Consider the following 24,274-nt stretch of genomic DNA (forward strand, 5'->3'; position numbering starts at 1 on the left):
CCAGTTTTGCCACATCACTGTTTACTCCTTTCTCTCTATTTTTTATAAATAGGTTGAATACAATTGGTCCCAATATAGATCCATGGAGGACGCTACTAGTTACCAGTCTCCATTCTGAAAGCTTACCATTTATACCTACCTTTGTTTTCTGTCTTTTTGACCAGTTACCAAGCCATTAAAGCACCTTCCCTATCCCTTCTACATGGGATAGTTGTCAGTATTTCGGGATGCATTTGAAAACGTACGTTATTGTACAGTGACAGCAAAAGTGACTATTTAGGATTTCTGCATAACATAAGAAAACCTTTATTGGATTGTTACCGAATAAAAACGTTTACACAATTTTTTAAACAGGGTGACTTCTGCAGAATAGGGTTTATCCCCGTTAAGCTTAAATTGCAATTTTGACCAAAACCATTAAGGGAGAGTATGGCAGATAAACAAAAAAACAAACCATCCTGATGCGTTTACAAGGTTGTTGTCCAAGTCTTTGTTCTTGGTACACTGCTGTTAGAGTGTCTTGTTTCACAGACATTTTCTTTATAGTCTGGGGTACACACTTACTTTGCAACACAAGTCCCTGCTTAGAATAGGCAACTACAACTGTAAATTATGCCTGCCACTTTAATAATGATGAACAATACGTGAAAATATTCCTTCTGGTTCTTTTCCATCTCCAAGGGCAGCAAGGAAGCCTTCTTGTCTCCTCCTCTGAGCTAAGGCAGCTAGGGACTTGAATGTCTTTGGCTCATAAATAGCTAGATCGGCAAGCATTTTTCTGTTCAGCTCCACCTGGCACTAAATGCAAGAAAAACAGTCAATGAAAAGCATAGTAATTAAACTTTTAGAAACGTTCATTCTTGTGTTCTTAAATGCATTATTATATAGGTCGCAATAATATGTTAATATATAACGAAGGCTTTAGGTAATGAACACCTGATTTTACTACTTGGGAAAGCCTCCCAAAGTACTAATCTAATTTTTGAAATTATCCCCAGGGGAAAATGTCATACAATTCACCAGCAGCAACCTTGAACTACAGCATATGATATAGAACAGGTAAGTCCCCTTTCTGACTAATTCCAGTAGCTACAGTGGGGAGTCTCTTACTTTATGGATGTTTACATAATAAGTGCCTGATCATGAATGCTCTACTTTTCCAATTCCAGCAAATAGGGTAAGTAGGTTCCAAAACGATGGGAATTCTTACTGAAGATGTTTTGCACTTTTGTAGGGACTTCCGCCCAAGGTTTTCAGTGCTCCTTGGTAAAAAAATTTCCATCCATATTAGAGATGAGGAAATGGATACATAGAAATTGAGTTGGCCAGGATGACACAAGTTGTTCATTGCAGAGCTGGCAACAGAACATGGCTCTCAGTTCCTAATCTTGTGCCTTACGCATCCTTGAAGTGTATTTCAGATCAGCCAAGGACATTCAGAAATACCCTCAGCCTGTCCATTTATTTTCAACTTTAAATAAAAAGCCAAGTCTCAGGGCCCAGCCCGTGAAGTGCTGCACACATGCAATTCCCAATGACTTCCACAGGCAGGTGGATGCTGAACACAGGATGAGACCATTATGAAGGGTCTCAAAATGGAAGGATTGCAGGATTGGTCCCTTTATAGAACATGGAGGGCAATGAGTGGATGATCTAAAATTTCAAGAGGTTATAGGAACCTGTTCTTCTTTCGGAGAATAAACTAAGGACCTCCCTTATGGACAATTCTATGATGCAAGAGATGCTGACTTTCTCCGAAATACCCATTCAATCTTCTGAGTTTGATGGAACTTCTATGCAGAGTACAGTATTCCATTAGTTACCAAAAGTTAGAAGAGGAAACAACAGAAGCACTTCAAATTTGAAAACTTTACAATCAATTTGATTGAATTAACTGAACAAATAATATACTGCTTTAATTTACCATTCAGCTGTTCTACAGATATAGCTGGCCAGAGGAGCTAGCAGTATGTAATGCACACTGCTATTTTAAATTCTGCTCAGATTAAAAGTTTGGAGAAACAAATTAAACATAAAACCAACAAACTTTTCCACTTATAACGTGCAGCTTTGAAATCCTCCTATGTTTTAATAAACTATTACAAAGTATCTAGCAGCAAAATAGACTGCATTTATTTTTGTTGTCCAGGCTGCCTGAAATGCATTCTAATTAGTGAAAAGTCACTTGGGTTTTTAAACTCCTTTTAAAATAATTAAAAGGTTTTATTTCTTTTGTATTTTTAGATATCAAGAGATTAAAAAGGCAGCTATTATTCTGAGCATCTGACAGTAGTGCAGATAACAAAGTTTACACAAAACAATGTAAATTGAAGCCATTTCCTTAAAGAATAAATGAAAAATGTTCTTCTGATCACATGAATCAATAGCAAAGAGGTAAGAACTTGTTATGAGCCTTATACTGAGATCTTATGCTGGCAAGATAAAAGGAGGCCACTTGAAGCAGACAGATACAAATATAAACAGGAATACTGCAACAAGAAATATATGAAATTTCCTACGTATGGTTCATCACTCACCAGCAGAGCTAGGAGCCATTCTGGGTGTTTTATAGAATTAACCTTGCACGCCTAATTGAAAGACCACCTAGGATTTGGAACATGTCACCATGTCCATTCAATTATTCTTCATGCAACACACTTACCTTAAACAGATTCCCGATGAAAGCTGGATACTTCAGACCATGTTCAAGAGCAGCTGCTTCAATCCTCGTAATCCAAAGCTTAAAACCCCCAAAGATTTAAATAACTGAAGTTAATGTTATAGTTGATGCTTTCTTTTGCAAAGAATTAAAACACATGGATGTGTTCAGATTCAAAAAATATAATGTGTCCTGACCAGTGTCTCCTCTATCTTTTTTCCATCCATGGGCAGAATAAATTTTATGTGCACCAAGGCATACGCAGATATGCACCACCAATAAGAACACAACATTCATTGTGGGAGGATTTGGGCATTCTGCTAATCAGCTGGGCTGCACCTGAATCTTTCCAGGGCAGCCACCCAAGCACTCAGCTTACAGGGAACCTTGGTCCTGACCAACATTTCTTCAATGCTAAAATTTTGGTGCAACATGAACTATTGCAGAGCGAAGAGAGGCTACTGCACTGGCAGAACTAGTCTTTCAACAGCAGTTTGTAAAGCATTTTGGGATACCTCATATAGGAAAATGCCTATACAAAATGATCCTACTCTCTGCCAGTTTCATTGTTTACATTTAATATTTTGGTCTGTTTTTTTTTACCGCTCTCATGAATTTCTTCTTTTTTCTTCTGGCCTTTGTACTCTTCACAAAAGCTCTCCGGACATTTCCTATGGCCAGTTTATAGCAGCGGCTCTTCCTTCCACGAAAATGCTAAGGCAAAAAAAAGATGCTCCAGGTCAGTCCTTAAGTTTATAAGACTGAAAAGACCATCAGTAATATGAATATAGAAGATATAACTGCATTTCTGTAAAGCCTTTCATTAACAGGCTCTCAAAGGCCTTAGTTAAGCCTCAGCCAATCATCCCACTTTACAAATGGGGAAATAGAAACTCAAAGATTAAGTAATCTCAGAAAGACTAGAGCAGTTGGACAGAGCGGAGAATCAATTTCAGTTTTCAATCCCAGATTGTAACAGCTGGCCAAACTCACAGTTATTTTCTGACTCAAAAAACCAAAGGGCCTGCCTCTATACAAAAAGCAGATACTAATTGGGAATCCCTACCGTAAGTAATTTCTCTTCTCTTAAACCACTTTGGGTACCATTCATGATCATACATCACCCGTGGAAACCATTACAGTGGCACATACGGAAAACTAACACTGGAACAAGCAGCCTATTATTGTTACTTAATATAACATAAGGGAAAAAAACCAGCATCGTGTGATTCGTCTGCCCTTCAAAAAAGGTTCTCCTGGACTACTCATGAAACATGGCTAAACTGGAACCCACTAGTGCAAGGGTGGACAATAATTTTTACGGGGAGATCACTCCCAAGTGGTCAAGGGCCACATTGTTCCATGATATTAATGCAGGAGGTGCAGGGTCTGGGATGGAGATTGCGTGCAGAAGGGAATGTGGGGTACGAGACAGGGTGTAGGAGGTGGTGTGCTAGGCTGGGAAGGAGTCTAAAGGATGAGGTTGTGACCTAGGGCAGTGGACTGGGGTGTAGGGGTTTGGGCTGTAACCTAGGGCTGGAGCAGGTTGTGACCTCAGACAGGGTGCAGGGGTCTGAGCTGTAATCTTGGGAGGAGTATGGGTGACAGAGGGGGGTCACAGGTTTAGGTTATGAGGATAGGGGGGCAGGAAGCTGGTAGTGAGGAGGGCCTGGGGTGCCAGATGCAGGCCTGGTCTGGGAGACTTACCTAGACTCCCAGCCAAGAGCCCAGATGATTTCACCGGCAAACTGCCTGTGGGGCTGCGAGCTCTGCAAGTCCCAGGTGCAGGAGGGGTGCTTCAAACAGGAAGCTCCCATTGGCCAGAAACCAGATTTTTCTGGGGGCAAGGGCAGTGCTTGAGGCTTCTCCCCTCCTCTCTAGAGCTTAGCTATTGAAGGACAAACAGGGGAGGAGAGAGGGAGTAAGGAGGGAGCCTGCCTGAGCCTTTTTGCTGCTTCCATGGGCCAGATCTGGTGACTTGGCTGGCTGGGTCTGGCCCATGGGCTGTACTTTGCCCAGTCCTGCACCAGCCCAAAATACGCCCATTGTAGGCAATCCCTTGCTTAATGCTATAGCAGGTGGCATCACCCAAAGCTGCTGACAATATCCCCTTACAGAAGATTCCTTCTTGGTCCTACATGCAAAAACTGAGACTAGGGATGTTAAAGAGCAAGTAATCTGGTAATCGAGTAACTGCCAACATTTCTGTTGGTTACTTGGTTAAACACCCCAACCTCCACTCCCAACTCCCAGACTTTTAAATACAGAGCAGCAGGGATGAGGACAGAAGCTGAGCCAGCCTGTGTGCTGGCTCAGACTTTTAAAGGCAGAGAGGGGAAACTGCCCAATCCCAGTGCAAGAAGGGAAGAAGGCTGAGCCAGCCACTCCCTATTTACTTGGGGGAAGGGGGACTGTGAATAACCAACAGCACTAGCCAATAATCAGCTGTTTATCAGATAGCCCTGCATACCCTATTACATCCCTAGCTTAGGCCCCGTCCACTGAAGTCATATTGTAAAGAAGTATCTTTACCTGTCCTAGCAACACCTGAACAACTGAAAATAAAGTTCTCATCACTGTAATGCTCTTTATCTTTTGTATTTTGGGCGGTTCTATATTAAGTTAGTTTTATTGTTTACAGTCAAGGATCATTTTCATATTGCTCCTGCTGCAGTGTGTGGGATTCAAACATGGAGGAAAAGTTTGCTTAATGACTGTTTAATTACAAATAAAACTGCAGAAGCGTTTCTGGTATGAAACGTTATCAAAACTTGCTTCCATAATTACATTACTGGAGACCAAAATTAAGTCCACTCTGTCCCTTTAAGCCTATGGTTTCCAACCAGCTCTGACCTAGCAACTAGGCACGTTATTCTGAAAATATATTTATTGTTCAAGCAAACTAGTCACACTTCACCAGCCAAATAGCCACAAGTGGCTAGCATGTTGTACACCACAGCTTTAACCTTCAATGTGCAAGCAACACTCAGTTAGCCATCTGGCCACATGTATACAGCAACTAGCTATGGCCAGTAAGTCAGCTCTTTTCCTTGAAGTCACATCATGCCTTCCCTTTGAATGAAAAACAAAAAGCAAATTAAAGGTGAGAGCTTCTGGTTCTCTTATGGCAAAAAATCCCAGCCCCTGGGGGAAAGGAGAGTGAAAGCTCTATTTGTGCTCTGCAGCCACTGTCACTACCATGCCCTTGGCAACTCAGAAAGAGGGGCCAAAGGGAGGAGAGGTCTGGAAGCCGCCAGTGTGTGTGGGCATCAATTAATAAAGAGAAAGAGATGGGAAACCCTCCCTGCTCCCCAGCTCCACTTAGAGTGACAGAACCCTCCTAACACTCCTGCTTCTGTGGGGACAGGCAGATCTGCCCCCACGTGCACCCCACCTTCCGCTCTGGGGGTGGGGGGGACAGGCAGACGCCCACTGCGCACACCCCCCTCTGCTCCTGGGCGGGGGTGGGCAGACAACACCCTCCTCTCCTGTTTCTTGAAGACAGACACCCTTCCCCCGCCCGCTCCTAGGGGACGGACAGTTCCCCCCGGCGCCCTTGTGCTCGATGGGGATGCACAGCCACCCCAACCCCACTTGGGGCTCGCGACGGGCTCCGCCCCCTACCCCCACTGTGCAGACAGCAGCGAGCTGCGGCCCGCTCGAGGGTGGAAAACCCGGCGGGTACCGGGAAGCGGGGGGGACCGGGCCGGTACCGGGAAGCGGGGTGGGGGGAGTCACTCACCCGGGCATAGCTGAGCACCGCCTGCTTCCGCCAGTAGCGATCGGTCAGGCGGCTCCGCAGCCAGCAGGGCAGGCTCAGCAACACCATGGCGCGGCGAGCGGCGGGGCCTGGCCGGGAGCACGTGGGCGGCGGCGGGCGGGGCTGAGCGGGGCGGCCGCCTGCAGCCGGGCGGGGGGCGCCGCTGGGCGGCATCTCCAGGCGCTCAGGGCGGGGGGAGGAGCAGAGGTGCTGGAATTAGGGCACTGCTGCTCCCATGGGTGCTGGGACCGGCGGGGGAGGGCGCAGCACCCCCGGGCCTGGAGTGATTTCCATTGTACACGGGGTGTCCAGTCGGGTTCAAGCACCCCCGGCTCCCCCGCCCCGCCCTCTGCTGGGATCCATGATCTATGGGGTTTAATTTGGGTCACTGGCTCTTGTCCCACCCCCCCATGAGCATGGGGGATGTGGGAGGGTCTGAGGTTCTGGCAAGGTGCACCCTCCTCCCAGTCCTGGCACTAGGGCAGCAGGCAGGGCGGCAAGACACACTGTATCCGTGACCCACTCCCCTGTGCTACTGCTGGCCCTGGCATTGCCCTGGGAGCTGGGAGGCCGGCCAGCACATGCTGGTACAGGTTGGGCCTCTCTCGTCCGGCACCCTCTGGAGGTGACTGGTGCCGGATGAGAGAATTTGCCAGCCCACTGAAGGTCAATATTGTCTAGCACATTACCAACACTTCCAGTGCTTCCTGGGCTCTGAGGAGACATTTAGGGGTAAATTACAGCTAAATAACAGCCCTGAGAGCCAGGACTGGTGGCTGGAAACAAACTTTATGGGACCATGGGAAACTTGGCCACACCCATAAGTGGTTGTCCAGCTAAGTAAAATTATGCCGGATCACAGATGTTGCCGGAAGCAAGAGTGCCAGATTAGAGAGTTTCAGCCTGTGCCAGGTCACCCCACCCATGCTTCATTTGTGCCAAGGCTGAGTGCTGGCAACTCTTTCTGTACACAAAACACACTGGGGGAGGCAGCAGGGCCACAGGTGATGGGGTGAGGGAAGCCCCAGGAGCCCTTGGAGGCCAGGTGTGAAGGGATGTGTGTGTGCCAAAATACAAGTTGGCCAAGAGTGCAGTTTTCAGCACACCCCAGGATACAGATTGTTTCAACCCTCCTGCCACCTTCCCTCCAGAGCAGGAGTTCAGAGCTGCTCAGCTACTTTGGTGGGGAAGAACCACAGTTGCGCAGACTGGGAATGGGGAGGATTTCAACTCTGGACAGACCAGACCCCACCTGAGAAAAGCCAGTTATTTGGGCTGCTTGAAAAGAGGTGTTGCTCTGCTTTGGGCTAGTCAACATCAGCAATAGGTGAGGCGGGAGGACCTGCCGGTTACTGGCACCCTCAATACACCTGATTACATTTTCAGTGTTTTTAACTTTGCTAGATTGTAGCTGGAGGAACCGAAGCCTCTTCCCTGCCACGTGTCTCCTCAAGATGTTTTTTGTTTTAGCTGAAAGAGTTCAGCCTCATTTCTGAGAACGAGTTATAAACTTTCCCCACAATCTTTTCTTAAGGAAGTTCTAGTGTCCTCCTGTTTTGGAGCAAGAACTTGAAATTAGTGACAACTCGGGAGCGTTCTGCCGATCAGAGCTATTTTAGTATTTGGAAACAAATTGCATCCTGCATTCTTTTGGAATTCCACCCTGTAGGGAGATGTCAGGCACGGTTATTGCCTAGCTGACAGCTTCACGGAGTCAGTTCTCTCTGTGCTACAAGAGTGGGCGATCTGTCAGTTGATTCGGTATTTCTCTTGTGCAGACACATTTATTATAGGTTCATAGACTGAATATAATAAGACCTCAGCATAGGGTGGTAAAGATCTACTGAGACTGAAGGACAACAGCTGGGGTACTCCTGGAGTCAGCTAGAAGTTTTGTCCCAAGACAGAGTGGGGTGGAGGAGACCTGTAGATGACCTATGCTCCACTTGGAGTGCAAAGGTTAAGTATGTAGGTAGTAGGGTTATTCTAACATACAAAGGCGTAGTCTAGAGGTAGGGTGATTGTGGAGAGCACAGAGGTGGCTATTTTGCCGTTCTTATGCAGGCAAAGCTGAAACACTCACAAATTTCAGGCACTTCAAATGGTGACCACCCAGTGGCGACAGCCATTTAAAGTGTGGTCTTCTTCTCAATGCCTGGCCTATTTTCTGTGATGCTGCTCCTCTGTTGCTTCCTTACTCTGACCACCTGTTCAAGGGGCCCATCTTCTGCCTCCCTAATGCATTGGGATCCATGTTAGTATCCATTAGCTACCTAATGTGGTACCTAATGAACCCCCAGAGATGGTTTCATCACATCCCTAGTAAATACGTATTACAACAGCATGTTGGTAAAGATGCTGCCTTTTAAAAAGTTAGAGCCTTACTCTCATTTATTCCAAGGCTCACCCCATGACACCACTCTAGCACGATAAAGGGGCCTTACAATGGGTATAAAGTCTATCTATTCCCACTTTCCTACTTTAAAGTTCTGGAACACTGCAAGAGCAATGTCAGGGCAGGTCTACAATACACCGGAAGATCGACTTGTTCACAGTCAATCCTTTGGGGTTCAATTTCACGTATCTGGTATGGACAAGAGAAATTAATCAACCCCTTAGGGGTCACAGTTGACCCCTGCACTCCTCAAGAGACTAGAGTCTCTCCTGTCAACTTTCCCCTGTATAGACAGCCAAGTTAGCCAAGCACAGGTATGTTGATTTTAGCTATGCAATTGCCACAGCTAGAATTGCATATCTGTGGTTGACTTTCTTAGCCTAGTGTAGACATAGCCTCAGTGTGAATCAGGCCCTTTATCTGTTAATACTGGAATGAGGGGAAAGTCTGACGACTCTTCACAGGATGGCAGCAGAGAAGGACAATGTTGTTCTCATGTCTCAGGTTCAGTGGAGGGGACTGGAGTTGGTATCTAGCTCAGATCTGGCCTGCAGTTGGCTGTTTTCTCCTTGGAAGTGGACAGAATGTCCCCCAGGAAGGACCCTGTCCTCTGCTAGATCCTGTGCCGTTTCATTCCAGCAAGTGCTGAGGGACCAAAGTGCCCCCTTACTCAGCAGCAGCTCCCTTAAATGGAAATGTTTTTTTTCCACAGCCAGGTGCAGCGGAGTTCTGTTGAGCCAGCCAGCTGCATTGACTTCAGCTCCATGGTCCAGAAGGTAACGGGCCACCTCCTGGTGTCCGCAGCAGGCAGCTCGGTGAAGCGGAGTTAGGTCCAGACAATCCTTAACATTGACAACAACTCCGTTCTTAACCAGCAGCTGGACCACAGCTAGGTGTCCGGCAGCTGTTGCCTTGTGGAGTGCTGTGCAGCCGTAGCTGTCCTGCAGGTTCACGTCAGCTTTGCTTTCCAGCAACAGCTTTGTCATCTGGGAAAAGAAAACAAAAGTTCAGTTGTGTGGGAGCATGCAAACGAGTGGGCATGAGTTCCACCTTCTTGCCATGTGTAGCTCCCCATCCTGCCAAACAGCAAACGCCTCTTGTGATCAGCAATATTCATTTCCAAGTCAATGGGAGCTGAGGGTGCTCAGCACCTCTTAGAAGAGAATCAGCATCTTGTAGGATCAGGCCCATGCGGTGCAACCTAGAATAATTTCACTGGCTCTTTGCAATCTTAGAGACCCTTTTGCCAACAGAGAGCTCACTGCAGGATCAGGGTCTTCAAGTGAGTACACGTTGAACCTCTCTCATCTGGCACCCTTGGGATCTGACTGGTGCTGTGTGAGAGAATTTGTGCAACCATGGAAGGTCAATATTGTCTAGCACGTTACTAACACTTCCATTGCCTACAGGCCTCTTAGAAGACTTTTAGGGGTAAATTAGAACTAAATAACAGCCCAGAGCACTGTGAGTCAGGACTGGTGGCTGTAAACAAACTTTATGGGACCATGGGAAAGTTGGCCACATCCATGACAAGTGGTCGTCCAGCTAACTAACATCCTGCTAGATTGTGGAGGTTGCCAAACGGGAGAGTTCTGGATTAGAGAGGTTCAATGTATATTACTTTTTGCTCTTCAAGTCTTAGCATGAGGATTTCAGTAGGGCCAGGATATCAGTTTTAGTATTTTTAGCAGTGAATGCAGCTTCCTGCCTCTTCCTGAAGTACTCTCAGCGAGGCAAGGATTTATTTTTCCTGGTGAATATAAATTTCATAGATTTATAGATTCCAAGTCCAGAAAGGACCATTTTGATTGTCTAGTCTGCCCTTCTGTATAACACAGGCTGGAGAACTCCCTCCCAGACAATTCCTAGAGTGTGCCGTGATGTTCTGTTTTTCATTTACAAGTTTCACTTGCATTTTATCTTTGTCTTCCAAGTCGTCTATTTCAGCCTTATATTTTACAGCCACTCACTGAATTTGACCCCTCTGTTCTGACAGTGGGGGTAGGGATTCCCAGCTGATATACTGTCCCTAGGCCTGCTAATGGGGTGGGGTAAGTATCCTGGGGCCTGGCAATTTAAAGGGCTTATTGCACCCAGCTGCCATCACTAATGCTCAGCAGCTGCAGTGGCCAGAATCCTAGTCCCTTTAAATCACACGCCCTCTGGCCCTATTGGCACTGACCGTCTGGCTGGGGGAGGGCCTGGCCTCCAGCCCCACCCCTTCCGCCCAAGGTCCTAACCCTGCTGGGGGGCCCAGAGCCAGCTTCCCTGGAGCCTGATGAAGTCTCTCATCAGCCCTGCCTGTCCCTCCTTAGAAAAGGCTACTGTACATTTAGTGCACCTGTACAAACTGCCACTGGCATCCAAGCTTTCTAATGACATCACTGGAATATGATCTGTCTTCAGCCAAAATGCTGTTGGGCAGGAGAGCCCTTTGAGTCTCTGTGGTAGATCTTTTCCCCAAACGGGGTGACGTTTCTTTCGGGAGATTAAACTTTGTGCATGGAGAAGCCGAATCTATTGTGCACATGCATCAGAGGTCAGGCAGTTCAATGCGAGCAACTAGTCCTTGGAGGCAGCTGCATCTCTTCAGGCACATCTTCCCAGCTCGTAAGGGACTGTGGAACCCCAGGGGACAGTCAAGAGGAAGCTGTCTGTGCTGGTAACCCAGACAGAACATTCCAGGCCCAATGGCTGGGTCTTGGTCAGCATCTTTGGTCATCTCAGATTGCCCCGAGTGAGAACTGATCTGGGACTCAGGAGACCTGTCTTCTATTCCCAGCTCTACCGCTGACCTGTGAGGTGACCTGGGGCCAGTCATAGTCTCACTCCATGCCTCAGTTTCCCCATCTGTGAAAAGGGGATAATGATACCGCCTACTTTGTAAAGCGCTATGAGCTCCAGGGATGAAAAGTGCTAAGTAAGAGCTAAATATTCCTAGTTTTATCATTACCAATAGACTTCAGTGGCCACCTCACCCACCTCGCTGACCCTAATCAACTGCTAATGCAACATTGCCATGTGCCTATCACAGAAATCAGTTCATTAAGAAGAATGGCTGTTGGGAGCTTACCTCCTGATTGCCATTAGCCGATGAGATGGCAAGTGCTGTTCTCCCCAGCCCATCCTGAGCATTGAGGTTAGCACCCTTGGCTAGCAGGAACATCAGAGCGTCGCTTCTTCCTGTCTCTGCCGCGATGTGTAGTGCTGTGATACCGGCATTACTGCCCAGGTCTGGGGAGAGACCCTGGCAAATCAGCAAGTCCATGATATGCAGCTGGCTGTTCACAGCCGCCCAATGCAGGGCTGTCCACTGGTGGTTGTCCCAGATGGTAGGATCTGTGCCTTGCTGTAGGAGCAACTGCACAATGAGGGTGTGACCATTGGCGGCAGCACAATGCAGTGGGGTCAGACCCCCTTTCGTAGTGGCTGAGGCTGAAGCTCCCCGAGCCAGGAGAAACTGAGCCACTTGGGTATGGCCGCTCCAAGAGGCATGGTGCAGTGGGGTGTAGAGCGATCTGTCCGTGGCATTGACCACAGATCCATGTTGCACAAGGAACTTCACCAGCACGATGGACCCCTTCAGCGTTGCACTGTGTAAGGGGGTCCACCCATTCTCATCCCTGTGTGGGTGCAAAAATAGAACCCAAGAGTGTTTATTTCAGCAGTAGATGGACAGAGAGAGCGAGGGTGAGACATCTGGGTGGCGCGGGAGCAGCCAACTAGAGGGGGCTCACCTGCTCTCTCTCTCTGCCCCCTGCTGCAGCAGCTGTTTCATCAGGCAGATGTTGCCATTCCAAGCCGCCAGGTGAAGCTCTCTCCAGCCCTGGTGCACAGGGGCAGCTGGGGAGTTATTCTCCACAAGCCTAGTGACCGATTCAGAGCTGTTCTCCACCGAATTTCTTTCCAGAGTCATCTCCTCACTCAGCTCCATCCACCTCCTCAGGAATTCAGCCTCTGCGCTCATTCCTCATATTTTTTTTTCAACAAGCAACAAATAATCCACTGAACATTAGTTCCATTAACGACACTCCCAACCATCACTATCAGGGAGTATGGGGATTATGGATTAAAACTGGGCTATGGATCCTCAAAGTCACAGGCTCAGTCTAACAGTAAGCAAAAGCTATTGCTGTCTGGTGGCTTTTGTTGGTCTCTGTGGGTATGTCTACGTTGCAAAATAGAATCCCAGAGCAGTGAGTCTGAGAGCCTGGGTCAACTGACTTGGGCTGCATGGCAGCACATAACAGTATAAAATCTCAGGCTATGTCTACGCTAGGCAAAGTCAGGCGACTGCAGATGCACAGTTCTAGCTACGGCAATTGCAGTCGGCTAACTTGGCTGACCTTACTGAAAAAGGTCAACGGGAGAGTTTCTCCCATCGATATCCCTTAGTTCTCGCGAGGAGCACAGGGGTCGACTGCGGCCCCTGAGAGGTCGATTTCACGCGTCCCTACCAGATGCATGATACCGAACCATGGAAGATAGACCCTGCCTGAGTTGATCTTCTGGGCTAGTGTAGACATAGCCTCGGAGGTGGAGCTGTGTTAGCCTGTAGCTTCACGAATAACAAGCACCTTAGAGACTAACAAATTTATTAGGTTATGAGCTTTTGTGGGTAAACACCACTTTATCAGATGGGAATGGAGTGGATAAGCAGAATCCAGTGTTTATATAGCGTATGTGTGTGTGTGTGAGTGTCTCTGTGTGTGTAGGAAGTTACCTGTCACTAGTGGGACCAGTTAATGAAGCAAGTTAAGTTGGATGTGTGCCACCCTGCTAATACCAAAGGTGGGGAAATCGCCCTTGTAATGTGCAAGGCAATTAAGATCTCTATTCAGGCCAAGGTTAAAGGTGTTAAATGTGTAACTGAATTCCAATCCAGATGACTACCTCTGTAATCTTGGGCTAAAGATCTTTTGGGGAAGAACGGCTGCTTTTAAGTCCATTATTGAACGTGCAGGGAGGCTAGAGCGATTGCTTACAGGTTTGTGTGTGTAGCCATTTCGGAGGTCACATTTATGTCCATTTATCATTTGGCGCCGAGACTGTCCACTTTGTAAGTCTGGATTCTGTTTTTCCACTCCATTCCCACCTGATGAAGTGGGTTTTACCCACGAGAGCTCATGACCTAATGAATTTGTTAGTCTCTAGGAGCCACAGGTCTGCTTGTTCAAAAACAACAAGAAGTCTGTGGCACCTTATAGCCTAACAGCTATTTTGGAGCATAAGCTTTCGTGGGCAAAGACCCGCTTCACCAGATGCATGAGGACTGCTTGTTGTTTGCATAGCAGTGTCGATGTTCTCACTCAGGCTGGGGCCTGGCCTCTGAAACCTTCCCCCCAAAAGATTTCATACTCCACGTTCCAGCCCAAGCAAGGACATCTACAGCCCTGCAGTCTGAGCCCTGCCGGCCCCAGTCAATTGCCTCAGCTCTGAGAGGGACTGTGGCCCTTGTGCTGTCAGTTTCTCCTGTCCCATCGCAAAGTGTTAATGTTTCATGCATCTGTATCTATGCATGTAGGGGATGTTACGGGGCTGAAAGATTTTTGCCACTTTACCACTTAGTTCCACTGTTCATTCATGGTAAGCCAGTGGGAGGATACTCAGATGCACGTCCAGCCAGGCTCAGGTGTATAAAAGAGCATTTTAAGAGCTCAGCCTGCCCAGAGCCAAAATGAGAAGAGTGCTCAAATAATGAGTCCCTTGTTCCCCTATGGGACTCAGCTCTCTGCTTTGGAAGTGGGGAGGCTCCATACGCAGACTCAAGAGACACACATGGGGAATTTCTGACATTTCAAACACCCACATCTGATGTTCCCTCTATTTGTTCCCATCCATGGGTGGAATAAATTTTGTTAGGTGCACCAATGCATGTCCAAATGTGCACCACCAATAGAAACACCTGCTGCCAGCTGTGGGAGGCTATGGGTGCTCTGCTAATCAGCTTGGCAGCATTTAACTCTCTCCTGAGTGGCTGCCCGAGTGCTCAGGTTACAGGGAACACTGCCCAAATCTTCAAAACCCCACAAACGTCCGTGTGCTATTTTTCCTCATTAAAAGTAAACAAACCAAGCTGGGTTTTGTTTCTAATAACCCCCCTTTTGGAAGAGCAAAGGAACAGTAATTTTCCTTACCGATTATTTCCCTTCCACACTCAGGTGCGTCGGGCGGCTCTGGAAGGCGCGGCTGTACACACAGCTTGTTATTGCTCAGCGTAAGACTTCCCAGGCAGGTTTGTTGTTGCACGGGTTGCCTCCGGAGTGGCAGCGTTTGCAGTTTCTGGTTATCGCTGGTTGTTCCTTGGCCCACTGGCATTAAATCAAGAAGGAAAATTCAGCCAAGTAGAGAAGTTGTTAGGGGCAAATACCACAGACTTGCAGACCAGGAAGAGAGAAAAATCAAAGCAAGTGGAATGAGCTGATCCCTCTGTCCTTGAGTGTGTCCTATTAATGTCCAGTGAAGCATGCAGGCTCTGAAGAATGCACTGCCCTCCTGGCTTCCTGCTCTAGTAATATGATCAGAGCTGTTCACTAAATGGATTCTGGAGGAGGACCCGGTTGCTAATGGTTTATAGGATAATGCCTGTTTTCCTGGCACGCATATAACTTCTTTCAGCAGTGCTACCAACATGGCACTAGACAATAAGAGACACTGGGTCAACTGTAGCACGCAGCACTACTTCCTCACCTAGTAAGACACTCCAGGGAAAGACAAGGACAGATCCCATCCATCTGCTAGCTGGGGCTCAGCTGCTCAGAGCTCTGGAAAGTGAGTGCGGCTGTTGTGGACTGGTGGGAGAGAGTCACTAAAGCTCCAGGTCTGCCCAGCACAGTTAAAGTATATTCTGCGAATCTCCCGACAAGCACCAACGTGTTCCCCAGCTCTGATGCTCCTTGTGTTACGATAACCCCCTTTTACTAGGCACGGGCACAGCCTTTGATCGGCCAGACAAGGTCAGGTAGAAAGTGCTTGGCTCCATGAAGAGCTTTTCTGAAGCATTAACTTAGGTGGGCAAACTTTTTACTTGGGGTCCCACTTTGCACCCCAGCAGTTAGCAGCCCCCTCCCTCTCCCCAACCTGTCTGTCATTCAAACCGATGGAAATTATAGTTATGTTGATATGAAAAAAACCCCACTTTTGGCACAGGTAAGAAAATCAGTCTGTATAGAATGTAAAAATGTGATTAATAGGTATAAAAGTGTGAATGCACAGACATAAAAATCATAACACATTTCCACAGTTTTAAAGAGATGGATAAGCCTGAGAGCCGCGCTCCCACCTTATGTACTTTCATGCTCCCTGAGGGGATCTGCCACCGCACTTTGTGCATCCCCGCATTAACTCTTGTGTTCATGGGCATAAGAAGAAGGAGACGCTATTATTTGCCTTTCAGGCGCTGCATATCCTGAAGGCTCTTGGACAAAATATCCTACCACCCAGCGTCCCCTGTAGGTGAACGGTTGAGCGGCCACCCAGGATCGATTCAAGCGCCACTCAGCTGATTAGCAGAGTGCTCGCAACTGGCAGCAGGTGTTTCTGTTGCTGGTGTACATGTGCAGTGCACATAACAATATTTATTCCACACAAAGATGAAAAAAATGTAGAGGGAACATTTTGCAAACAACTACTGGCCTCACTTTCATGTGGACCTGCATCTGCCGCCTGTAATTTGTGGGGAGCCAGCACTTTGGAAAATCAGGTCTGTTTTCATCCATCACTTTGCCCACAGCAGAAATGAAGACGAGCCTGGGGTGGAACGGGACAATGGTTTAGTAGCTCACAGCAATTTTATTACAGACATTTGCGCTTGAGGACAGGAAGAAGAATCCAGTATCTGAGTGAAACTGTAGCGGGAGCCCAGGTCAGCAGAATGCATTCCAAGGATCATCAATGGCTTTGGGGGTGATTGTACAAAGGAAGCTTTGAAGTCCACCAGCCACTACAAAGATCTTAGTATAACAAATTGTCACACGCTCTTTCTCCCTAGATTGTAGGTGGCACCTAAACAATGGCCTTTGTCCTCTGTTTCCAGACTCTTTTATTAATTGCAAGAAGGCCCCTTCCACTGTTCTGGTTATGTAAAAGGACCTTCAAGTGGGTGTGGGTACAGGTTGAACCTCTCTAATCCGGCATTCTCTCATCCGGCAACATCTGTAATCCGGCATGATTTTAATTAGCTGGACGACTGCTTATCTTGGGTGTGGCCAAGTTTCCAGCAGTCCCATAAAGTTTGTTTCCAGCCGCCAGTCCTGGCTCTCAGTGTTCTGGGCTGTTATTTAGCTGTAATTTACCCCTAAATATCTTCTAAGAGCCCAGTGAGCAGTGGAAGTGTTGGTAATGTGCTAGACAATATTGACCTCCCATGGTCCAGCAAATTCTTTCATTCAGCAGCACCAGTCAAGTCCTGAGGGTGCTGGACTAGAGAGGTTCAATCTATAGTTATATGTAGCACAGGTCAGTGACTCTGCCAGAGCTGTCTAAAGGGGCCTTTGTGTCCCTGATAATCCATCCCCATCATGTCATGAGTGGCTGGGGGAGTTTGGAAATGGGTAACGTGCAAAATGTCTGATTGGCAGGGAGAAGAGGCTGTGGATAAACAGAAACTGAAGGCAGGTGCTGTAAGAACCCACAAGGTGGAGCTGTAGCTATAAAGACAGCGGAGAAATTGTTCTACCAACAATTGGTAGAATGGTCTGAAGAAGAGGGTCTGTCCCACGAACGCTCACCTAATAAACTATTTTGCTAGTCTTTAAAGTGCTACTTGACTGCTTTGTGTTCTACCAACAGTGCTCGGGTGGCTCCAAGGTAAGTGAGAAGCGCTCATGCTTAACGCACCCATGACAGTATCTGATAGCTCAGGGTTCGACCCAACATCTCCTAGCAGGAGAATCTTCCCCAAGTTTTGGAAAAGGTTCTGAAAAGGACAACCAAAAGGACGAGGGGTTTGGACCGGAACCAAATGAAGAAAGGTTAATAAGACTGGGACTTCTCTGCGTAGGAAAGATGGGATTAAGGGGGGATATGACGGAGGTCTATAAAATCATGACCGGTGTGGAAAAAGTGAATAAGGAAATGTTATTTACTTGTTCCCATAACACAAGAAGTAGGGATCACCCTTTAAAATTAATGGGTAGCAGGTTTAAAACAAACAAAAGGTGGTTTTTCTTCAGACAGTGCATGGTAGGGCTGTGGAACTCCTCGCCAGAGGATGTGGTGAAGACCAGGACTTTAACAGGGTTCAAAAACAAGCTAGATAAAGTCGTGCAGGTCAGGTCCATCAATGGCTATTAGCCAGGCTGGGTAGGAATGGTGTCCCTGGCCTCTGTGTGTCAGAGGCTGGAAATGAATGACAGGAGAGGGATCAGTGATGACTGCCTGTTCTGTTCACTCCCTCTGGGGCGCCAGGCATTGGCCTCTGTCGGAAGGCAGGATACTAGGCTAGATGGACCTTTGGTCTGACCCACTGTGGCTGTTCTTATGTTCTTATGAGTACTGTTATCATGACTTCTCTCCCACTTGCCAAGAGGTTCTTATGAGGGCTGGGGAAAGCTTGAGGAATGGGAGGTGCGGCTGTCCCTGCCTGCCCTTTTGTCAAAGTTCGCAAAGCTCTTTTGATTTCTAGATGGTTCATTTGAACCCATATTGCTTTCCAAGCGCAGTTTGACTTGACAAATACAATCCCCCTGCCCCCTATGGTCTCAGTTCTGCTTTCATTTACATGGCGGAAAACATGGAAGAACACCCCTGGCTGCACTGAAGTGGCTCTGGATTTATGCCAGCGTAACTGAGATCACAGTTTGAGCCAATATGCTTTCTAGAGCCAGGGATGGCTGTGCTATGGGTTGGAAAGAGAAGAGCTCCTGATCAACTAGGCCAGCACATGGGGCTGCCCAGTATTATAGGTGTGGCTGGTAAGCAGCCTTATGGGATCCAGTTTCAATGACTGCCCGGGATGTACTGGACTGGATATTACACTCCATTCAGTACTGTGATACTGGTAAAGAGCGTTATTAAATTCTAAGTACAATTGCTCTGTGCTCCCAAAGTGGCAACCTCTTCCTAGCAGCCCCTACTCTGGCCCTGAATGTCCTCTTGCATTTTTAGGTAGCCAGACACAATAACCACATTATTAATATGGTTTCTCAATTGTGGGGCGACATACCCCATGGTCCAGGCAGGCTCCAAGCCCCCCTTGAATAGGGGGTGTGCCACTGCAAAGAAAGACTCTGGGTCTTTCCCCAGACTGACTAGCAATGAAAGTGGCACTGACCAGTCAATTTTCGGAGTCAGGTATTTCACATATGCCCACACATCAGTGCATACAGCCAGGTGGCCACCATGCTAGAGTTCGTGGCTGCTCAAAATTCATCCTGTGCAAAATCAGCCCCTAATTCCCCAAGGAAAACAAGCTGGAAAAAAGCATTCAACCTGCAGAAAAAGGGAAACATCCACGAGATTTTTAAACACCAGGCTTTTGTCAGTGGGTATTCTTAGTAACATGCAAGGACTGCAACTGTAAAGCAGCTGACGCCCCTTTTGATGGCACCTTTCTAGTTAACGTCATAATAAAATGAGCCCGAAGAGCATGAGTGTCAGCTGACTGTTGAGAAATAAACCTTCCTGTCACAAGCCATCAAGCAAGACATGTTCAGCCTCTCTGTTCTTTGTTATTTGCAGTCACTCGTTGCAGGTGCACCGGGGTGGCTTATTTAACTATTTATTGGTGGTGGCTTTACATGTAAGTCTTATACTGCACTGCCCAAGGTCAAAGCTGCCTGTCTACATTAGAATACTGTAAGAATGCTAATAAGTTAGATGGAATCTGTCAGTCTCCAAATGTGTTTCCATTAATTTATTCTGGCCCAGTCTATCTACATCAGTGATTGCCTTTGTCACGTAGGGAACCTGAAACCTTTAAGCCACAGCAATACAATTCACCAGGCCTTATTTGAAATGCTAACGGGTAGTTAGCTGGGAACATAGTTCAATCATGTGTCTACCTTTGAAACAAAAAATCAATGTTACTCAGGAGGGTTTTCATGTGGGCTGATTTTTAATGGTCCATTTTTAACATATAAAATGTACCTGCAGTTCCAGTTCCATTGGATACCAATGGGCAGATCTGGAACTGGTGCAAACCAGGCACCACTGAAGTCACTGGAGCTATGCTGATTTACGCCAGCCAAGGATCTGACCCACAGTGCCCATCTGGGAGCCAAGCAGTCGCCACAGTTGGATGTAATCTACAAGAAAAATATACTCATTTTTTGTCCTGTTTTTCCTACTTCCAACAGTTCATCAAGTTCAGGAGCAGTCAGGACAGATAAAATAAAAGCCAGTGGAAAGAAAGAAAAGGGGAAAGCTTTAAACTCTGCTGGTTTGGACTGCACACGTTGGAGAAACCAAATAAAAAGAGCCAAGTTGTTTGGCATAGACCTACAGTTTGCAGGATCAGAGTCCTACCTGGTAGCACTGCCATTTCACATGTGTCTGATATGAATGGCAGAAACCTGGAAATGTCTGAGAAATAAAATAAAATCATTCATTGCCTGAAAATCAACCTGAGGCCTTGTGTTCACCTTGGTTTTGCCTTCTCCCACACATTTCTACTTCCTGGTTACATCCAGGACAAGAAGTTTCACAACACAGGCTGTCCTAGTATTTCAGTCTTTAGACCCCCCAGCATTTGAAAATCATAAGTCAGGGCCTCGATAAATCATGAGATGGAATTAAGAAACTGAGATTTTGGGAGGTCTTCTCCTTAGCTTTCTAATTCTTGAGCCTTAAGTTGCAGTCAGTTGCACGTCCATGCTTTCTCCTCTGTCATGAGAGCTAGAAATACTTTTGAAAAATGAAAGCTGAGAGTCTCATGAAATCACGTGACTCCAGGAGCTGGCACTTGAACGAAAAGATCAAGAATCATGAGACTGGTGATAAAATCGTTAGAATTGTCAACACTGGTTTCTGGTGCAGGCCCAGGATAGTCTAATGGCTCTGAGAAGTGTCCAAACTTCTGAGTGCTTCCCCCATCTAAACCTCCCAGCGATTTGAAAATCACATTTCAGCAGCACTGACTGAGCTGCTGCCGGAGGGCTGGGTATGTGAACAACAAGAATTGTGCTAATGGAAATTGAGGGTTCTGTTTGCATACCAGCACTGGGCATGCCCATTCTTTGTTCTACCACATGCTGCGAATTACTGCGGTTGGCCCAGCACAGGGAGGCGAATTGCTGAAATTCGGCCAATGTACACTTAGGCTGCATCTTCCCGAGCCTGGCACAATGGGCCCCTTTGTGCAGTCGACGCCTGTGCGCAGGGAGGGCATAATGTGTTACAAAATCAGAGCTCCCCACTTGCCTCTGGGGCAGGATTGTGCTTTGCTGTGAATGAAAACATCCAGGGGCATGGAGTTTCGGGTCCTGTACCCAGATCTTCCCAGAGGACTTCCGTGGGGGCCAGTCCTGCAGGCCTCTCTCAGCTGGAACTCTCCTTGGCCTGAATGATAACAGAGAGGGAGCCCCCACCCCTCCACTCTCTGATTTGCTCACCTTGATCATTTTTTTTGTGATTTATCCTCCTTGATTCCTGCTTTTGGTTTTCTGTGCCTTAAATATTGAGTCTGTTCTGGTCTGGCTATGGGCTGAAGAAGTGGGTCTGTCCCACGAAAGCTCACCTAATAAACTATTTTGCTAGTCTTTAAAGTGCTACTTGACTGCTTTTTGTTTTGGCCTGAATGAGTGTCAGAACTGAAGAAGGGCTGGAGGACTGAATCCTGGGCCCTAGGGGTGGCAATCACCTCTCAGGCCATTTGCCTTTCAGCTGAGACGTAAAGCCAAGATCCCAATTGCACCTAGTAACCAAGGGTCAAGTTGATTTACCCCAGACAGTGGGGACTAGCCCCCTTCCCAACAGGAGAATAACATTCAGACAGCTTATCAGCGGGGAGCCGAGTTAGTCTGTATCTTCAAAAACAACAAGAAGTCCCGTGGCACCTTATAAACTAACAGATATTTTGGAGCATAAGCCCATGAAAGCTTATGCTCCAAAGCATCTGCTAGTCTATAAGGTGCCACAGGACTTTTTATTCAGACAGCTTGAAGTCCTGGGCCATTTCAGCTGAATCCAGTGGCCCCACCCAGGTCTGCACAGACTGAGGCTGTAGCCCTCTCTTCACTTCCTGCCCTGAGCTGCTGAGCAGCGTTACTCTGTGCTAACAAACCCCTGCTGTGTCGTGCCCTAGAGGTGGCTGCATTTCAGCACTGGGGGAGGGAGGAATGGAAGCGGCTGGAGAGCATGCATTGCGGTCTCAGTGTGTAGGGTGGGTTGGGCTGTGTCTCTGTACAAAGACCCAACCATCATCATCATTCACCTCCCTCCTCAGACATGCAGCAAGCAGGGCTCTATCACATGTGCTGCTAAGGCTCCCTCTCTTGGCACTCACTCCCGAACCCCCCTTTGCTCTGTTAAGCCCCATAAGCACTTCGAGCTTCTTTTGCCCGTTCTTCCCAACACACTGTCTGTGATGGAGTGGGAGATACCTGTGGGGGGGGGGGCACTCGCACAGAGGGTGGGGCTCCTGCTGAGGGTAACTGAGGCAACCAGGTGACACCTCTGGGCTGCAGACAAAAGAGGAGGTGGAGCCTGAGGGGTCTGAATTGGAACTGGGAGTTGGGAAGTAGTTGGGCTGGGCTGGGAAAGAGAGAGACAAAGGAGGGGGCAAGGCCTCAGCTCTGGGGGCCCCTCGGGGTCTCCCCTCCCCGGCATGTATTGGACTGGCTGCCTCTGCCTGCTGCACTGACTCTTCTGTAAGATGCTGTGTCCTGTCAGCTAATAAACCCGCTGTTCTTCTGCTGGGTGAGAGTCACTCCTGCCTGCAGACGGGGTGCAGTGCCTGGGAACCCCAGAACCCCATCACACTGTCACCTTTCAGTGCCTTTGCCTTCCTGAAGACTTGGGCACTTGGCTTTGAAGCGGTTGGTGCCTATCTCTTGGGCAAAGCTTTTCGAAAGGTAAAAATAGGAACCAAAACCTGCCAATGTTCATCTCCATGCAGCGGCTGTCCTGATGGATGCACGCTGCCTCTCCATGCATATTTATTCCCCTTATTATCCTCTTCTTGTAGTGATTGCTGGAAGGAGCTGGGATGAACTCCTCCCAGTGTCACGGGTGGGGGTCATCAGGGCTGGAGACAAGGTGAGCAGCTTGGAGGGAAGACAGGCAACAGGCATGGGAATATCATCGGGTCAGGAGAATGAGCTGCTCCGCTGAGGCAGGGGGAGAGAAGAAAATGCTTTGAGTTGTGCTGATGAGCTCTTGAAACATGTACTCCAATTCCTCCACAGCAGGAGGAAGGAAGGGGCTGGGGAATGGAAAGAGAGCCCCCACCCACCCCGCCACCATTGGCATATATTACTGTAACTCCATGAACTTTAGCAGGGTTGCTCCTGATTTGTCCTAGGGCAGGAGGAGTTTGGGGCCCAGTGTTTTGTAAACCTGGTGCATTGACAGTGGTGGCAGTATAAACCCCCACCCTGAGCAGGTGTGGAGCGCATGACGGAGTGGGACCGGGACCAGGAAGAGCGAGTTTCGTTCTGTTTTCAGCTAAGTAAACTGGCAACCAGTGATAGATTCCACCTTGTATGTTTGCTAAGCCAATGGGGCAAATAGCCTGGATCAGATGTGACCTGAGGCTGGGCAGAATGCCCCCTCCTCTTGGGAGCAGTGTGGGAGGGTGATAAAGCATTGGAAAGGGGACCTAGGGCATGGTCTCTGGAAGTATTTGGAGAACCTTGTGATACTGGTTTATTAGACAGGTAAGCCAAAGGGCTAGTCACTGGCAGCTTAGGGTAGCTGGATTCAGAGGGATCCACAAGAACATAAGAATGACCACACTGGGCCAGACCAAAGGTCCATCTAACCCAGTCTCCTGTCTTCTGACAGTGGCCAATGCCTGATGCCCCAGAGGGAGTGAACAGAACAGGTAATTTTCAAAGTGATCCCTCTCCTGCCGTCCATTTCCAGCCCCTGACAAAGAGAGGTTAGGGACACCATTACTATCCCAGTTTAATAGTCCCTGATGGACTTAACCTCCATGAATGTATCTAGTTCTTTTTTGAGCCCTGTTAAAGTCCTGGTCTTTGCCACATCCTCTGGCGAGGAGTTCCACAGGTTGGCTGTGCGCTGCATAAAGAAAAACTTCCTGGTGTTAATTTTAAACCTGCTGCTCAATAATTCCATTTGGTGACCATCCCTGATGATCTTCTGCCAGGATCAAAGGAAAAGAGGCCAACACAACCGCGCCCACAGAGCAGATTGGCATAAATGCTCACTCATACCTCCTCAGAAGCTGCTGTGTGTCGCAACCCAGCCCTGCCTGGATCCAAGGGGCTCTTTAAATCCCCCACGGGACATGCAGAGCTCTTTTCTGGCACTTTTCCTCCTTGAGGCACTAGCCCAG

At 47.8% G+C, this 24,274-nt stretch overlaps 2 protein-coding genes across 2 annotated transcripts; both read right to left on the minus strand.

The window, feature by feature from the left end:
- Positions 1-280: 280 nt before the first annotated feature.
- Positions 281-6,561, minus strand: MRPL20 (mitochondrial ribosomal protein L20). The gene is made up of 4 exons (XM_074975956.1): positions 6,402-6,561; positions 3,263-3,373; positions 2,663-2,740; positions 281-798 (listed from the first exon to the last, which is right to left on the minus strand). The coding sequence occupies exons 1-4, from the start codon at positions 6,486-6,488 to the stop codon at positions 625-627; spliced, it is 450 nt and encodes a 149-aa protein (XP_074832057.1). The 5' UTR covers positions 6,489-6,561; the 3' UTR covers positions 281-624.
- A 1,358-nt stretch (positions 6,562-7,919) lies between these two features.
- On the minus strand, positions 7,920-15,273 carry ANKRD65 (ankyrin repeat domain 65). Its single transcript, XM_074975955.1, has 4 exons — positions 14,952-15,273; positions 12,552-12,783; positions 11,888-12,437; positions 7,920-9,800 (listed from the first exon to the last, which is right to left on the minus strand). Exons 1-4 carry the CDS (start codon positions 15,130-15,132, stop codon positions 9,321-9,323), a joined length of 1,443 nt encoding a protein of 480 aa, XP_074832056.1. The 5' UTR covers positions 15,133-15,273; the 3' UTR covers positions 7,920-9,320.
- Between the last annotated feature and the right edge of the window lie 9,001 nt (positions 15,274-24,274).

This window comes from Carettochelys insculpta, chromosome 23 (genome assembly GCF_033958435.1).
Source record: "Carettochelys insculpta isolate YL-2023 chromosome 23, ASM3395843v1, whole genome shotgun sequence".
NCBI lineage: Eukaryota > Metazoa > Chordata > Testudines > Carettochelyidae > Carettochelys > Carettochelys insculpta.

Bases quoted from the DNA above. Each gene is read 5' to 3' on its own strand.
- ANKRD65 (XM_074975955.1), bottom strand. From the start codon at position 15,132: ATGCCAGTGGGCCAAGGAACAACCAGCGATAACCAGAAACTGCAAACG. The intron at 12,438-12,551 runs GTGAGCCCCCTC...GCACCCACACAG, and splicing joins GGGGCAGAGAGAGAGAGCAG to GGATGAGAATGGGTGGACCC. The intron at 9,801-11,887 runs GTAAGCTCCCAA...TTCTTTTCCCAG, and splicing joins CGGCTAATGGCAATCAGGAG to ATGACAAAGCTGTTGCTGGA.
- MRPL20 (XM_074975956.1), bottom strand. From the start codon at position 6,488: ATGGTGTTGCTGAGCCTGCCCTGCTGGCTGCGGAGCCGCCTGACCGAT. The intron at 3,374-6,401 runs GTGAGTGACTCC...TTTTTGCCTTAG, and splicing joins CGGTGCTCAGCTATGCCCGG to CATTTTCGTGGAAGGAAGAG. The intron at 2,741-3,262 runs GTAAAAAAAAAC...GGGGGTTTTAAG, and splicing joins AGAAGAAATTCATGAGAGCG to CTTTGGATTACGAGGATTGA.